Source organism: Epinephelus moara, chromosome 17 (genome assembly GCF_006386435.1).
Source record: "Epinephelus moara isolate mb chromosome 17, YSFRI_EMoa_1.0, whole genome shotgun sequence".
Lineage (NCBI taxonomy): Eukaryota > Metazoa > Chordata > Actinopteri > Perciformes > Serranidae > Epinephelus > Epinephelus moara.
Genome location: NC_065522.1, coordinates 15,269,789 through 15,287,351, shown reverse-complemented (window position 1 = coordinate 15,287,351; position 17,563 = coordinate 15,269,789). Strand labels below are relative to the sequence as shown.

The window sequence follows — 17,563 nt, the reverse complement described above, 5'->3', positions numbered from 1 at the left end:
GATTGCAACCAGTCACTAGCTTTCCGACCCTCTCTCATACCATGTCACTTTATTTATCTCAATTAGTAGCACTATCCGCACAACTAAAAGCTTCAGCGGCTTGAAAGGTTTGCATCATCATTTGACCATCACCTACTTCATTACTGAAATCCCCCTTTTTCAACCAACCATGATCCAGTTTATTGAGGCCTTCTAATCTGCCCAGCTCCACTGCGAGTTCACATCAGAGTTCATTATTGATCTCGTGAAATTCTTCTCATGGAGCCTGTTCGGTGCGGATCTCAGTATAAGATGTACTGGTTCTGATTTTTGTGGATGTTTTTTGAAGCTTGCAATGATTTCTCAGTACTTTGCTGTATTCTAAGCTCAAATTGTTACAGGTTCTGGGTTATTAATGACTTTTATCTCAGCGAGAGAATCCATAGACTATATTACCATATATAATGCAGATGCTAAGGTTATTTCAGTGTAAAGGCCCCTAGCGAAGACACTAAAGCTGAAGCTGAGATGATGTCAGAATTTGAGATGAGCGCGAGATGAATCTGTCGAGCTGGCATTTTTACATGTGCGTCGGGTATGTGAGCACACGCTGACACACACAAAGAGAATCTGGCTTTGTGATTTCAGTAGGGGGTTGTTCGTAATGTTAGCATCTCACAGCCCCTTCTGACCTTGAGTAGATGCTGATGTGAGACATAAAAATATGTATATTACCACATCTTACGGCACACACGCACACGAGGCTAAATGATCAAATCTAATTTATGTTAACATGAGCTCAGCTTTCTGGCTCCCTGGTTAATCAGCTGCTGTCATCTCTTCTAGTGAGAGTACAGTCATGTTATTGGATTGCTAGTTAATTTTAGCAGCTGGACAGTTAGCAAAGCAATAAATCTCATAAAAACAATACGCCCCTCTGTTGTAAATGTCTTGTGCAAAGACAAGCCAATGGCGAAAATCTACTGAATGAGAAAGAACAACTAAAATCTTTTTGAGTTAAAGGGATATTATTGGCAAATATGCTAATTTGTTCTCTTGCCTGGAGTTGGATGAGAACATTCAAAGAACTCTCATGTCTGTGTAGTAAATATGCAGCCACAGCTAGCAGCCGTTAGCTTAGCTTAGCATAAAGACTGAAAAGAGGGCAAACAGTTAGCCCTTCTTGAGGTTGCCACAGCAGAAGCTCCCGGAAATGTTATGCTACATAACCACCCTGTGAAAACCACAATTGTTGTCATACTTTTGAGTAAACAAATGAAATACAATGTATAATATTAATTAGTGATATTCAGAGGTGTTGGTGGGTGGATTTAGTTAGCCTTGGACAGATCCAGACATCTTTGAATTTTTGCTGTTTGCCTGGCATCATCAAGGAAGATTGTTTCCAGTCTTTTGCTAAGCTAAGCTAACCGCCACTGGCTATACACAGAATCACTGTGAAGTCATGCTAACAAGAACAACAGTCACTTCCAGGTAGACAACTGTTAATTGATTTGAATAGCGGAGATATGTAACTGTAACATTTATAGATGTATAGGCTAGTTAAACATGGTTGTCCAACCTATCTGACATTTCTGCCAGTGTTAATTTTGACAGCTTATTTAGATTTAATCTTAGTCTTGAGACAGAAATGCTTATTAATTACTTATTAGTTGCTAGTCACATTTTAGTCTGTGTTTTAGTCAGACACACACAGCTGATTATTTTCTGCTGAATTAAACAGCTCATAATTCGCAACAATGGCTGACGCTGCTCTGGTGTGAGTGTTTTTGCTGGCCAGAAAAACATCCTGGCACAGACTATTTACTGGAGTTTGCTAGTGGCATTTGAAGATAATTACAAGAAGATAATTCAATGTCCAATAGTCCACCATTTACATTTTTGACAAGTCTCGTCTTGCCAACAAAAATGAAGCATAGATTATTATGGTCATGGAAAAAAGGTTGATGAAAAATTTTTGTCATAGTTTTCGTTAACAAAATTAACATTGGTTTCTGCTGTACTTATTTTAGGCACTCCTAGCATTTTTGATAAAATAAATCTACCGGCACAGAAGCTAAGCAAAGTCCTTCTGTGGACGGGGCTGCAGCAAAACATATTTTAGCCACCAAAGAAATCAATATTAGTTTAAATATACAGCATATTTGGAATTTTTTCTTTGCTTTACCTCACACATTAAGTGATGGAGGCAGCTGCAGACAGTCATCTCCCTCGTACTGCACATAAAAATGTCTGTTTTCGTCAATGGAGCCGAGTGGCTTTGAGATGTTGCCTTTAGTGAGGCTTCAGGGCTGTCTGATGGCAAGGTTAAGTCGTGAAAATATTCTAAATAGTGTACACTCATATGGATGTTGATTTTTGTGGGTATAAGGCCATTTTTGTGTGGCAAAAATGTAATTAATTGAGGCAGCGTTGTTTCATTTTAAATAGCTGACATGACACAGGTTTTCTACCTGCAAGTTACTGCAAGTAAGCATTGTGATTTGGTCTATATATTTGCTATGCAGATGTAACTCTCAGCAAAAGCAAAAAAGCATATTTCTCAAAATCTGAAATTATTCCTTTAAATGTCTTTATTCCTTGAAATAGCGAGATTTAAAAAACAAACCTTTAGTACAGCAAAAGTGCTCTGTAAATTGCGTATTACATTAAAGTTTGCATAAATATAATTTGTGATATAATTTTTATGTGCGTATGTGTGCGTGTGTGTTAATGTATCTGTGATTACATGTGTTTAGATTCGCTGGCTCCCACCTGCAGATGGAACTCCTCAGGGATGGAAGTCCAGGCAGTTCTGCTGAAGTATGTGTGAGTAACAACACACACATGTACACACACATACACACACACACACACAGCCCTACAGTGACCAAGAAGTGTACATTGTGCTGTGCCGTAAAGAAAGCCTCAGTAAATGTTATGACACTTTGTTTAAACAGGCGCAGAGATATTCCTAAACATATGTCGGGAATATCACAGGGTGATACTCCTCTTCATGCCCTCTTCGTGCCCTCAAACCTCACATAGAAAAAACCTCCATTGAGCTCACTGTCGAACTAACCAGCTAATTAGTCACGTTTCTGCTAGTTGACATCAAATGCCGACGCAAAACAGGAAACAAATTAGCCTTTTAGAAGTAAATGTGGGAGTGGTAAGCGGAGTGGGTCAATGAAACCAGAGCCACTCCTCGCACATCGTCATGAGACATGAAAGATGGGATTTAAAGGGGAACTCCATTATTTTCCCCCACTCCGGTCACAAGGTAGAGAGGGTCGACTCTTCCCATTGATGTGATGCTTGATCTCAGGCATCAAAGGCAGCGAGTCAAACAGAATATACAACGAGTTCAGATGCCGACGTTTTAATAAAACAGACAGGGTAGAGCTCAGCAAATATGATTAAAATGCTAATATCAGCTGCTTTGATAGGTAATGTTATTATAACCAGCGGTGAAAGTCACTCAGTACATCCCCTCAAGCACTGTGCTTGAGCACAGCTCTCAGATACTTGTACTTTACTTGAGTATTTCTTTGCTGAACGTCACTACAACTTACATTTCAGACGTACTATTTATGTCACTACATTTATTTCACAGCTATAGGCCGTTTCACTGGATTTACATTACTAGGCAACAGCTTGGATCTGTGTTTACTGGCTGTCAGCTGATGTCATTCACTGCAAAACATTCCAGCAGGAAATAAAAGGGACCCATTCAAAATGTTTATGTTGCCAAGTTTGAAACTGTCTTTAGTTAGTAGTTACATTCTAGTGCTGAATCTTCCATGTCTACATACACATTGTATGTAGTAATAGCTTGGAAAGAGACGAGAAATGCAGGGGAGAGGGGTTGATATGTAGCAAAGAGCCCAGGCAGCTGCGGTAACGACTCAGCCTAGACATATGATGCACATGCCCAATCAGGTGAACTACTTTGGCACCTCAAGTCTCAGCTAACTTGAATTAAATATCCTGTAGAGTTGGGCTGATGGATGATGCCATATTCCATTGGCGATGGCTGACAGTCATTGACCACTGAGCCCAACATTGTGACTTAAAGGTAACGATTTTAATTTATCAACGGTGCTCCAGTTGTTTTTGCGAGTGCAATTGAAGGTGGACACCAGGGTACAAATATTAAGCATTTTAGAGCTGATGAATATGTATTTTAAGGAGTGTCAGACACTTACTTATTGCCAGATGGATGAATAGGTACCCCTGTTTTTTTAGCTTTTAAGTTTGTCGCCTACATTGTGATTCTTTGCCACCATCACTGCTCAATATCTGCTCACATCTGCTGGGCTGACAGCTTTTTTTTTTTTTCAGTTCGCAGGTATATTTCGCAGTAACATCACTGACTTGTATTTAAAATATAATATATATAATAATAATGAGGTTTCTTTAAGGCATTGGAAAGAAAAATAAGGACAGGCTTATTATGTTATCCAACATACATATGTGTAAAAAGTATAAAAGAGAGTATATGAAAAACTGTAGCCCATAAGGCACCCACCCCCACCTTCAACAATGATATGATCGTCCATAACAATGTTTCACTTTCACTGTGGACATAGTCCTATGGTAATTTGGTAGACATCACCTGACCCTAATATCCTGTCTTTAGCTGCTAATAGTTAGCAAGTTGCTGCCTTTGACTAGCTACCTACTCCGTACGACTTCAAAAAGAACTGGGGGAAAAATGTTGGAGAAAATGGTGTGTTTATTTAGCAAATGAGACAGATTCCACATGATTATTGTACGTACCATATATGACACCTTACTTTAAATTATTCGGATTTGTCATGTCTTTGTAAACATCCCATAACCTTATACTTGTCTTTTTTACCCCATGTACTGCTTATCTTTTTTCTTTTCCTTGCTTTTGTTCCTGTACTTAGTGAACATAAAAAATGTTCACAAACAAAAAGTATAAAAAAATAAATACAATAAATGTGGTGAGTGTACACAAAAATAGTACATTTTTAGCAAGAAGAGGCGGAAATTCTCTGTAGAGCTCATTCGGGTAATAATTCTCTGTGGGTTCATCACCACAAGCGACCCCTGTCACGTTACATGGAATTTTTATCCATCATTAAAGTAAAAATATTGATTACTGCAGCTTTAAGTGGAGGATCTGAACACTCCTCTCTCCACTGATGATTAAATGATGATGATTCTCTACGATTTCAGAACAAAAATCCACTTTTCACGCTGTATTTTTATTCATTAAGATTATGCATGCTGAGTAGTTTTTGTGGAGGATCAGAGGGAACTTATTGGTTCCATTTATTGCACTTGTATGTGAGGGAAAGTTTATTATTGTGTGCAGCGCTCGCACATCGCCATAAAAACACACTGAATATTGTCCTATAATAGTGTTGGTACTGTACTGCAGATATTAGGGCGTGTTTGTCATTTTGTCAAACGCTGGCAGGATGAAATACATTTTTTAATTTAAAAACGTTTTTTGGCATTTCCGCATTATGACAAAGCACACAGTGGAGAATTATAAAGACAGAAGGAGACGGAGGATGTGATGCTCCAAAAGGTCGTAAATGTGGAATATGCACCGTGAACTGCTGAGGTACCTTGGTACTGCCGGAAGGGCCTTTTTTATGAATCTTTATTAAAAAAATGATGAGCATGGGGCTTTGTTTAAAATAAATTGCAGATGAATTAATTTCAGTGGAGCCGCAGACAGTACGTAGAGCAGTTGGATTATATTAAGTGCTTTGATAAGTACATGAGTCAACTGTAACCATGCGTGAGCTACACAGCACATGTGCCTCGCTGTGCTGCTTGCAGAAAAACAAAACCACAAAGCACAACAAACCCCCCGCCAGTGTGTGTGTCCGTGTTGGCTGACTGTGTCTGTGTGTGTTTGCACTCGGCGCCAGTCGCACTGTCACCAGTAACCTCCCGACAACGTCTCAGGACAGGAAGAAACATGTTCTCCCGACCCCTTAGGGAGTGAGTGGGGAGTGGGTGGGTAGCGTGGAGGCTAACATTCATCAAGCTGTTGATTGGTGCTAGTCCTGTGCTGTCCCCTTGTAACCCTGCATCATAGCTGACTTATCTGTTTCCAAAGACGGAGACATGCTGCATGAGGAAAAAAGCTGTTAGAGTAATTTGATGTTTTGGGGATTTCGTCTGTGTTAGGGGGGTAAAGGAGGAAGGGAGTGGAGGAGGGAGGGGCTTCTGAGGAAATAATTACTCCTCTATCAAACCAGGAGGAAGTCATTTGGCCGGTCAGGCTGCCCCAGTGGATATTAGCCCCTCAATGAAACAACAACATCCCCACATCCGGCTCTCAGTGGAGGGTGAAGTGAAGCTGAGACATCCAGTCAGAATATTGTGATAATTACAGGCCACTGCAGCAGATATACACATATGCAGCACACTCAAATTATGTAGTGTGCAGCGTACATGCCCAAACACAGGGCCCACAGCACGCACACAAACACAAAGATTCAGGTCATCCAAATGTCAAAAACAGATTTTCTCACTTCTGCTGGTATCTTTTTCATGCTGATAGATTTAGCCGTCCAGGTTTTGATTTATGTGTCACTGACGTCTCTGCTACCATCCCAATACCACTGAGGTGAAAGGAATTTTGTTGCTGGTTGTCATAGCATTGAGAAATGACACATTAATAAGTCAGCAGTTTCAAGTTACTCTGGAAAACCACAGACCATGCTGTGAAGAGTTTTCTATGAAACAAGTCCTTTGGTAGATTGTCCACGGTGATGTCAGAATTATCCAGAATAATGTGGACACTGTTTCTCAAAAGAGTTGACACTGTTGAATGTTTTAGATGTTATTGTTTTTAAAGGGGACCTATTATGCTAATTTTTAGGTTCATATTTTTTATTTTGGGCTTCTGCTTTAATTTAATAACACTTTATTTTCCTCATGCTGTCTGTGCTGGACCACCTGTGTTCACCCTCTGTCTGAAATGATCTGTTTTAGTGACTCTCCCCTCCCGAAAAACTCGTCCGCTCTGACTGGTCAGTGTTACAAGGTCTCACGAATCTCAGCATCTCTGCACAGTTTTTGCTCACAGGGATTACTATTACATACAGTTACCTCATTATTTTAAACTTTGGCTCATGTAATATGAACATCAGACATTTTAACTATTAATTCCTTTCAGCTTTATTGTATTGTGGTGGAGGCAGAAATCTCAAAGACAGATAAATAGATAAAAAGATATTGGAAACAAATTTATGCAAAACTATCTACCCACTTAAAAAATTAGACGTACCAATGCATAACACTTCCCAAAACACAGACGCTTCTTGGCATTCACCAACCTTGGGATAATATGTTTTAATAAAACCATTGGAGCAAAGTTCACACTGAATAACAACTTTTTGGTTAGAAAAAAATGTGAGCACTGACTCTTAAAGGCAAGATGACCCTGTCATTTAAGAGATTGTTCTTCAGTAGAAGGTTTTATTTCCAGTATCCGTCAGTGTGGTCCTTTAAAGTAAATTACTTTTTGAGAGAGCATTAAAATCTGCAGTGTAATGGTGATTGTTGATTAATCGCACCCCAAAACATATCTTCTGAGTAAAGACCTTTGCACACCAAGTCTGTATTTTTGTACGAATTTTTTTGCTTGTTTAAAAATAAATCTGACCTCACGTTGCGTCAATAACGTTTACACACGAACTCTATACATTTCATCCATTTTATTTAAGTTTTCAGAACAGATTCGATTGCATTTTTTAAATATCCGTCTGCATGTTTGTCGCTACTTTAGACATACTGCCAGCCTCTGTTGAGGATCATTGGATTCAGCAAATTGGTAGTCTTCTTTCTATGACTCCAGTGTTGCTAGCAGCATATCAAACAGATTTTTTCTTTTTCAGCTTTCTTGTTTCACAGTTTTTGCAATGAATGGAACAATAATATGTATTAAACTCAGTGTGCGAGGTTTCAGTGCCTAACAATTTTATTGGATAACCATCCATCCATTCATTTTCATCCACGTATCCGGGGCTGGGTAGGGGGTGCGGCAGGCCAAGCAAAGCACCCCAGACATCCCTCTCCCCAGCAACACTTTCCAGTTCCTCCTGGGGGACCCCAAGGTGTTCCCAGACCAGATGAGATATGTAGTCCCTCCAGTGTGTTCTGGTTCTGCCCCCATTCCTCCTACCAGTGGGACGTGCCTGGAACACCTCTAACAGGAGGCGCTCAGGAGGCATTCTGATCAGATGCCCGAGTCACCTCAACTGACCCATTTCGACGTGAAGGAGCAGTGGCTCTACTCCGAGCTCACTCTGGACATCTAAGCTCCTCACCCTATCTCAAAGGCTGAGCCCAGCCACCCCACGGAGGAAACTCATTTTGGCCACTTGTATCCGCGATCTCATTCTTTCGGTCACTTCCCAGAGCTCATGACCATAGATGGGGGTTGGGACGTAGCCGGACCAGTAAATCGAAATCGTAATTCGAAAGTACCCGCATCACTGCAGAAGCCGCACCAAACCGTCGATCCATCTCACGCTCCATTCTACCTTCACTCGTGAACAAGACCCTGAGATGCTTGAACTCCCTCACTTGAGGAAGTAACTCTCAACCAACCCTGAGCGGGCAATTCACCAGTTTCTGGCAGAGAACCATGGTCTCAGCTTTGGAGATTTATCAGATAACGCCAGGGGTCGCGTTAACCGGATATTCTCGGCCATTGACCGGATTTTTACAACAATGACCGGAAAATCTGAAGGCCGTCGGCCATTTTGACCGGTTGCAATTACCACCCCTGCCCACTTGGCGGTGGAGTGCACAGTCAGTGGTTTAAGTGGCTGCCGTTTTCACACTGTCTGCAGAGAAAAAGTCATTCATCTGCTTCATGTAGCGTTGTTGACATAACGCCCTGGACACACCGGACGCGGAACCGAAGAGCAGCGCCCAGCAGCAGAGACAGTTTTCAGTTAGCACCCATGTTAACCTATCTGACTGTCCACACAGGCCACTGAGCAGAGCGGAGCGCCCACGGAGTAGAGGCAGCGCTTCAGTTCGGCGTCTGGTCTATTTTTCACGGGAGCCGCGAGCGCTTCTGTCGAGCTGGATCGAGCGGATCGTACCAAACAGGAAGTCGGACACAGAAAAGACGAGCGAATCCGGCCAATTTTCAAAATAAAATAACAACAGCACGCACTGAGGAACGTAAGGAGAAAATACCGTGTTTATAATTTAAAATAACACAACAGTGCATAACCGAACACATTTTTCAATACCATAATCACTTCAGTACAATTTTAATTTTGTGTCACCGAGCCTACAGACATAACTACATAACGCCCTGGACACACCGGACACGTTAGTGACGCGTTAGTGCCGTCCGGTGTGTCCAGGGCGAAGCCTGATAGCACGGGTGTGTGGATGTCTGTTCATCTTTTCGTTCATGTCCTTATTAATGCACACTTTATAACTTGCTTGCTGGATTAACGAACAAATGAAAACTAAATGTCTTTGAATATCTTTATTATCATTTAAAAACGAAAATTAAAATGACCGGTAAAAATAGATTATGACCGGATTTTTACGACCCTGTCGGTCAAAATAACCGGCGATAAAAAAGTCTAGCGCAACGTCTGGATAACGCATACCTAAAAAGGACTTCTAGTATGATTCACTTTATCTTTATGGTAACCATAATTACCTCCGCCAAGGAGGTTTTGTTTTCTGGTTTGATTACAAGAAAACTACTGGCCCAGATTTCATGAAACTTGGTGGAAGAGTTTAGTGCGGATCAAACAAACCCTAAATCTTGGAGCAGATTAGAATCAAGGGGTGGATACACAAATTGTTTCTCACTTTCATTAAAATTGCATGATAGGGCATTTGGCCTTGGCAAAGGTCTGCTCTCTCTGAGTGCCCTTGTAGTTAAAGAAGAAAATGCTGGTCATTTTCTAGAGTCAGCAGTCAGTGTTGAGTTAGCCTTGCTGCTCTGTTTGTCCCTGACATTTTGCAGCTTTGCAAACAAACAGCTTGTGTTTTTTGGCCCTTCATGTCCGTTCAGCAGAGACAAGTTGGGAACACAGTTACTTGATGTCTTGATGTGGGCTGTGACGAGGGTGTTACTTATTTGTGCAATGCAATCCGTTCAGCACAGCGCTTGTGAAACACTTTGAGAACAATTTTAGCTGCAAGACAACAAGAATAAACTTGAGCTGAGGTTACAGAGAGAAGCTGTCTGTGTTGCACCACTATTGTCCAATCTGTCTGCTGTTGATGGCTCGTGTGCATTGAATAAGAGGCAGCGCTGGTGAACTGTTACTCATGCTCAAGGCGTCTGGTGACAGCGAACCTTCACAATGGGAATTCAAAGAAGCTTACGGCTCCGCAGTCCTGAGAGACTTGTGGTCGGTCAGTGGTTGTCTCGGCATCTGACGGACAGGGACTTCTCACAGAGTATGTGGCTCGCCTTAGGAAGTCTAACTGTGGGAGACTTGAACGTGTGTGTGAACAGCTGAAAGTGAGGAAGTGCTTAGGGGTCTTTAGTCACCGCGGGTAATGAGTTGTCCAAATCGCCTGGCAACCTGCCTGTCAGAGGAAGTGACATGTTGAAAAGTTTACTTACAGCAGTGCCACTTCATGCAAGTTGAAACAGGTAGCTACCCACTGTTGACTCTTTAAAAACACATTACGTTGTAAGTTATTGTTATTGTAATACCCCTAGAGGCTTAGGCAGGTCATTCATCTGAATGTTTGTGAAGCAGAATTATATTTGACATTCATGCTCCGGCACAGAGCGAGATCCAAAGACAACCTAATAGTGGACATTAATGCCTAGTGAACTGGAGGGAAAGGTAATCCGGATTTTCCATCTGACAAGACATGGTGGGGGAGTGTAGTGTAGTGTGTGTGTGTCATGCATGCTTGTGTGTGAACCTGAAAGCGACTAATGTGTGTGTGAGTATGTGTGTGTGTAGTCTGGCTTCCTGCCCTGAGGAGCTTTTTGGCCAATAGCCCGACAAAACCAATGGTTCCTGTGCAACGTTGGACTAACTCCCACTGGAGAGCTGAGGGCCAGCTGGGGCCCCTTCTAATAAGGAAGTGGGACTTTATTCCTTCACCCCCTACTGACACACACACACACACACACACATATACAGTATAGCTACACCGTGGCCTCGTCCCTGCACCAGGTCTGAGGAGCTAGATACATGTCAGCAGCTGCATTCATCACCACCCAGCTCCAGCAGCTATAGCTGGTATGTGAGAAACACAGCCAGGGCCTAAAGGCTTTTCTCTGGATTAAAGGGGCTTCAGACGGGGCTTTTTTCATGGCCGTGCTGCACAGGTAGAAATCTTTAAGAACCATATGAGTGTTTGTGCAAGTTTTAGCTCCCGAATTAGAAGTTTACATTTTCCCTGACTATATTTGAATTTGGGCAATGGATTTTTTCAATGCATTTTTCTTGACTGCTCAGTCACACCAAACCAACATCAAAGAACTAGTAGTGATGAAGACCAACTCTTGCATTACCTCACGTTGGGTGTTTCTTGGCTAAAAAGTTGCACTTGAACACACCGCAAAAACTAAAATTCAACTTTCTAAGTCACAGCAGTGTTTGCAGCAGGGTTAGATGTACTTTCAGTGATTTGTCGTAAATTTGTTGAACTGCATTGTGATCCTTCAACATATATTATAGACCGTGTAGAGCTAAAGCAAAGCAAAGTCAAGTGTTGGGTATAAATTTGAACAAGCCATCCCTTCATTTGCAGCACGAGATCAGTTATCACTGATAACACACACAGGAATATTTGCTGCATGAAGCCGAGCTGAATAAAAGGAAACAGTGCACACATTCATGAGAAACCCAGTCGCCTCCCACATTCTCAAACACTACTTGTTTACCTATCTCACATTATGCGCCTGGGCCGAGTTATTGGATGTAACACATTAAGCCCGCAAATCACTAAACCTTTCCCTAATCCGCACAGACATGTTCAATGATCAACCCAATCTTTAACCTTGGCGTCTCAGCCAGAACAAATAGGGTGGTCTGGAAGTATGCGTCGCATCAGCTTAGCCGAGCGGCTGTATAACGCATCGATTCCCTCACCCTTGATTGAACGCGCAACAGGGCATTAGCTAGGCCAGCCGTGCCCCCTTCCTCAAACGCACTGTTCTCTGAGCGGGGAACACTTCCCAACCCATCTCCCTTCTTTGCCTGCAACAGTCTGCCTCTCTTTCTTTCTTTCTCTTAAGGTCATGTTATGTTTTCTAATTGTTTATTGTTCCAAAGAGCCCCCCCTCCTCTGCCTCCCCCCCTGAACCCGAGTTACCACGGTCTCTTAGAGACGTCTATTTTTGGTGATACATCTGGGGGTGGTTGAGGGGTCGTAGGGTTGACCTTTCTCTTCAGTGTGTTGGCGGGGCGGGTAGTGGAGCTGCGGTGGGGAGGGATCATGGGAGATATGGTTGTTAGGCACAAGTTCAACATAAGTATTTAAGACTGTTGTCAGCTGACATCCTGTTTGTCACAGCTGGACTTTGAGCTCGAAAGATTTTGCAAAAGATAGCAAAACTGCCTCTTTAATGGAGCAGTCGGCTGATTTTACATGTGGTAATCAGTTTACTGGTTAAGTGTGTTCTGAGTAAACACTTGTACAATGTCTTCTGTGACTCTGGAGGAGTTGTGTTGAGGCTGAGAAAATTACTTTAGAGACATCGCTTGAGTAATCTCAGCATGGGCTTGGAGACTTACCACTTTCACGGGAAGCCTGCAGTACAAACCGAGGGTAGGGCTGCACGATTATGGCCAGAATGATAATCATGATTTTTGAGTCAATATTGAGATCATGATTATTTATTGGTTTTAGGGACAAAATATTGTCATTGCACTTTCACATTTGAATAAACAGAGCCATGCTTTCACTTCTATGTGTGCTGCATCCCTGTTATTTAACAAGTCTGTGCATCAAAAAAAGACTTAAAATGAGGTTCTTCTTCGTCTGAATTCAGTGTCCTTCCAGGGTGCACGGGTAGCAGCCTGACTGACTATGAGTTTAGGAAGTGCAAAGAGTTTTCTATGAGCAGAGAACCCATTTGATCATGTTCATGTAATTTTGGGTAGCCAAAATCATGGTCATGATTAATAATCAGTTAATAGTGCAGTCCTACCTGGGGGTGAAGTTTAAAAGTTGTGGGCGTTAACCAGACAGAGAGCATCTAATGACAGCTTGAGTTGCATTATGGGAAGTGTAGGATCCTTTCCTCTCTGAGCCCCCTATCTAATAGGAAGTGTGGTGCTAAATTAGCGGAGTATTCCTTTATAGCTATACTCAGCTCAGCTCTGTACACAGCTGTACTTTGCCATGACAGTGATAAGGAGCTTCATATCATATCATGTCTTGTTTGAGTGCAGCTCTTGAATTTGACTCATTTGGCAAAAGTGGCAGTGACTATTTAACCCTTTAAAATAACACCACACAACACTCAAAAATCCCTGAGTCTATAGTGGGTGGATACAATATATCAACCTAAACCAGCCTCACCAGAAACCCTCCTGCAGCCTGTTCACTCTGCCTCTGCTGTGTCCTCAGGTTCCTGATGTGTGATGGTGGCCGTGGCCGGCTGTGACGGGCGTTGCTGATTGCCTCTCGTGTCCAATTAGAAACCAGGAGGACTGACCTGACTCCGGCTCACGGAGCAGCGTACCGTCGGTGAGTTTTATGGCTCGGCCTTCACGACCATTGATCCCAACAGGCGAGGACAAAAGGTGTAAATCTCACCTCGCCTCTCCCTCCCGGCACTGTGTCTGATTTGAAAGTGTAGATTTGTGGAAGAAGCTGTGAAAGCCTAGTTTTTTTTTTTTATATTTTTGTGGGGGAGATGGCATTGCACTGCCAAAGATATCTGCAGGAATGAACACAGCAGCACCAAGCCATATTGACAGCATGTCAACTTTCATCTGTGTACATTTCAGGTTTTGCTCAACACAAAGTGTTTTGAAAACAAACCCAGGATTGCAGCGTTAGATATTTGTGGGATGAATGTGTGTGTGGTCTTGGCATCACAAAGGCAAGTGTGATAAATTGAGGGGAAAACAAGAAACACGTTTTTGTGCGTATGTAAGTGTGTGTGCCCACAATAAAGTACCTTCTGTGTGTGTGATTTTTACAGCTGTGCGAATGTGTTTGTGTCATGCAACAGTTCCACACGATCCCCCTGTGTTTTCATTAGTGTACAAGGTTCGTGTGCGGCGACCATGGCAACCTCACCCCCTTTTCTTGTCTCTGTCTGTCTCTCTCTTAGGCAACAGCAGCCTCATGGGCCTCAGGACATACTAGACCCCAGCCTCCATCACACATCGAGCCCCTGCCCCTCCCTCCCCCAAACTCCTTCCAACTCTTTTTTATACTGTTACATACTCGAGATTTACCGGCAGCGCTTTGGCTACACCTCCTCTGACACCTCCGTGAAAGGTACCGGGCATGCATGACAAAGGCGCACACACCCTTTGTTTACCAGTTGACTGCATCGCCTGTCTGACGTTAGCTCTTGCTGTGCATTCTGTATATGCAAGTGTAAAAAGACAGCCCGCCAAAGGAGTGCAAAACACGTTTTATGCAGCCACTTTGCAAGGCCAGACTTCTGAACGTGTGGCTAAAGCGCTGCCCGGTAACGTTATTATATGACTATAATTATTACTATTCTGTATATCATTCATATTAATGTTATTATGATTATTAAATACATGTTGAAGCATGACTTTGCAAAAAAAAAGAAGAAAAAAAACGATGCTGTACATTTTTAGATATTTTAAAGAAATACAAAAAAGTATTTTTGTAATCAAGACAATGTTTGAAATGTTTGATTGGTTCATGTTGTGCTAAAGTGTGTGAGGAACTTTCTTACTTTTATTTTTATTTTTTTTTTGCCCTTCCTGTTTGTGCCATTATAAAATGGTAAGTCGCCCCTGCTATACCAAAGCAGTCCTGTGGGTTTGCTCTTGTCTTTTCTACATACTGTGTGGATTTAGGTTTGCTCATGTGTCGTCTTTATGAAACTAACATATTAGTCCTTTGTCCATGATGACTCTGAGTGAGAAAAACACACCTGATCCAGCTCCTAATTTCGCAGTTAGAGGTAATCAGAAGTGTTGAAAGAGGCGTTGACAGGAAGAAGCCGTCGACCGGTGAAAGTAGAGTGACCCTAAAGACAAAACACAGCAAACTGAGCCCTGCTATAATAAGTAATGTGCTCCTTCATCGTGTAGCAGGAGGACAGCAGCACAGTATAGAGAAACAAAAGACCAAAGCATTTTATTTTTTACACTGGAGAGCTATCTAGGCTAGTGGAATTATTCCGTTTTTGACTGCTTTGTAGTCCTCAGTCTGATTTCTTATGAAGTATGACATTATTTTTGCTGCATGTCTCTTTTGGTGTCACTCCAAAGAGCCACTCCGCGTCTGAAAGGATGTTCACTTTAAGCAATTTGTCCCTTTTGTCTATTTTTAGGGAGCCAACGTGATTCAACCTGCTTTTGTAAATTTTGAATTTACATAGTGATGATTGGAGTGTTTAAAAAAAAAAAAATCTTTTGTAATCTTTGTGTATTCTGGGCCTGCAATAACGTCTTCGCTGTTTGACATATCATCGAGTGATCATATTTCTGTGACATCTTGACGCCAAAATCCTCATTCATGTCGCATTCGTACAAAAACAAACAGCGGTTCTTGTCCTCTGCTGACGGGGCCGAGTCACACTTCAGTGATGAGACGATCAGAAAAGAAAAACAATCTTCCCTGTAATGTTTAGCCCAGGTGTGTACAATCATATCGGAGTGGTTGAGTCATATAGTCAGTGTTTGTAATGAATAATAATAATAATATGCACATATTGCCGACTGATTTTCTGGAGCAGTTTTTGCTTTTACAGACATTTTTTAAGCCAAGTGTGGCACCAAATTTATTAGAACAAGTATTTATAAGGTGTGCGTGTGCGTGTGTGTTTTTATGGGTATTATGTTTTTAAAGTTCATAGAAGATGCCCATCATATAATTCATTGTAAGTATTATTGTAAGTTTAATTGTATATTCATTTGGTAATTTTCTAGAGCTTCTTTTTTTGTGTTTGTATCTGATATATGAATACTGTTTTACCTACATAATTCACTGTGAAATCCAGAGAAAAACTTTGAACGAATGGATCTTTGTGTGTGTTGCCAGCAGTGCGGTACAGAAGTTTCTGGAAATGAATATGATGATCCCCTCCCCCTCTCTTTGTCAATGAGAACTATTCCTTTCTCGTTTCAGTATACCATGTGCGTACCTGTGTGTTCTGTGCATGTTCACGGCATGTGTGTGTTCTTCTTTTCTTTTTCTTAATGCATACAGTACTGTTGATATTTATGTACCTTAGCCGCTGTAAGGAGAAACTGTATTTCAGTGAATTGCAGAGGTTTGTTTGTTTGTTTGAAACCAAAAAAAAAAGGTGATCAAAATGAGTTTTTATGAAAATGTTAAATGAAGACATTTCAGGCCGTCCGCCATTAAAGATTGACGTCATCCCTGCTGTCATTTTTTCTTATCTTTCTCAGTGTTTTTGTGATAGAGCCTCGAGAGGCGTGCTGTAAGTTCATGTATTTAAAAAAATATAGAAAAGTGCACACAGCAGGCAAAATGCTCCACACTCCCAGTGTGGTTTGATGATGTGTGGAACAAAACTGGGTCACAGGTGGAACGTGGAGAGCTGCGGCCGGTGACATTGTCCCTCCCAGCTCCCTTATGGTCAAGTTAGCAGCGAAGATCACTAATAATGGGGATTTATTCATCTTTTGGTGGATCTTAATATATCGGGTATAGAATTAAGGTGCAGATGATATAGTTTAATATGAGACTAAACTTTTCTATGCAGTTTTTGAGCCAGGACAAAGGCTAAAATGTGACCTGCAACAAGCTGGTATGGCTTGTTTTAGCCGAGCTGATACCAGAAAACTTGTGGCCCCAACTGATCAAGAGGAGCGAGCAGTCAGTGAAAAACAAACAACAGGTTTTTCAACAGTTGTGAATCACCACAACCACAAGAGATCCTTGAATATAACAGACATAAATGTGCAAACAAAATATTAGGTTGATTGGTCCAGTAGTTCAGCAAGGTTAGCTCCAAACAGACAGATACTCACACACACACACAACCAAAGCATGATCCCCTCCAGGTTTACACTTTTTAGAGATGTCAAACACATTTGTAATATGGAGCCCCAAAACTGACAAACAGTTCTGAAAAATGATCAGATAACATTAAAATAAAAAATGGAATTACATGATCATATCATCAGATCTGTTATTTGTAACAGATTCTTTATATGGTCATCTGCTCCAGGCACACTACTCAGTGTTTACATCACATACACTGCTACATGTAGCTACATGCTGACATCAGGGAAACATGTAATCTTGGATGCACACGTTAGTAATTTTTAGGGCTTCTCCCTAATAGTTGACCAAACATTCATCGACCAGAAAGGTCATCGTAATAGTTGACCAAACATTCATCGACCAGAAAGGTCATCGTTGGTCGCTTAGTTGCAGGAAGAAAAAG

At 41.7% G+C, this 17,563-nt stretch overlaps 1 protein-coding gene across 4 annotated transcripts in view; it reads left to right on the top strand.

The window, feature by feature from the left end:
- The window catches only part of LOC126404110 (RNA-binding protein with multiple splicing-like), a 53,852-nt gene extending 37,325 nt beyond the window's left edge, over positions 1-16,527 (top strand). For 2 of the 4 annotated variants that reach the window (XM_050067110.1, XM_050067107.1), the window contains 3 exons: positions 2,739-2,802; positions 13,561-13,680; positions 14,273-16,527. In XM_050067110.1, the coding sequence (XP_049923067.1) occupies positions 2,739-2,802; positions 13,561-13,597 (101 nt within the window). In that variant the 3' untranslated portion in view covers positions 13,598-13,680; positions 14,273-16,527. Of the gene's footprint in view, positions 1-2,738; positions 2,809-13,560; positions 13,681-14,272 lie in introns of all 4 variants that reach the window. The other 2 variants (XM_050067108.1, XM_050067106.1) reach the window with 1 other exon arrangement.
- Positions 16,528-17,563: the final 1,036 nt, after the last annotated feature.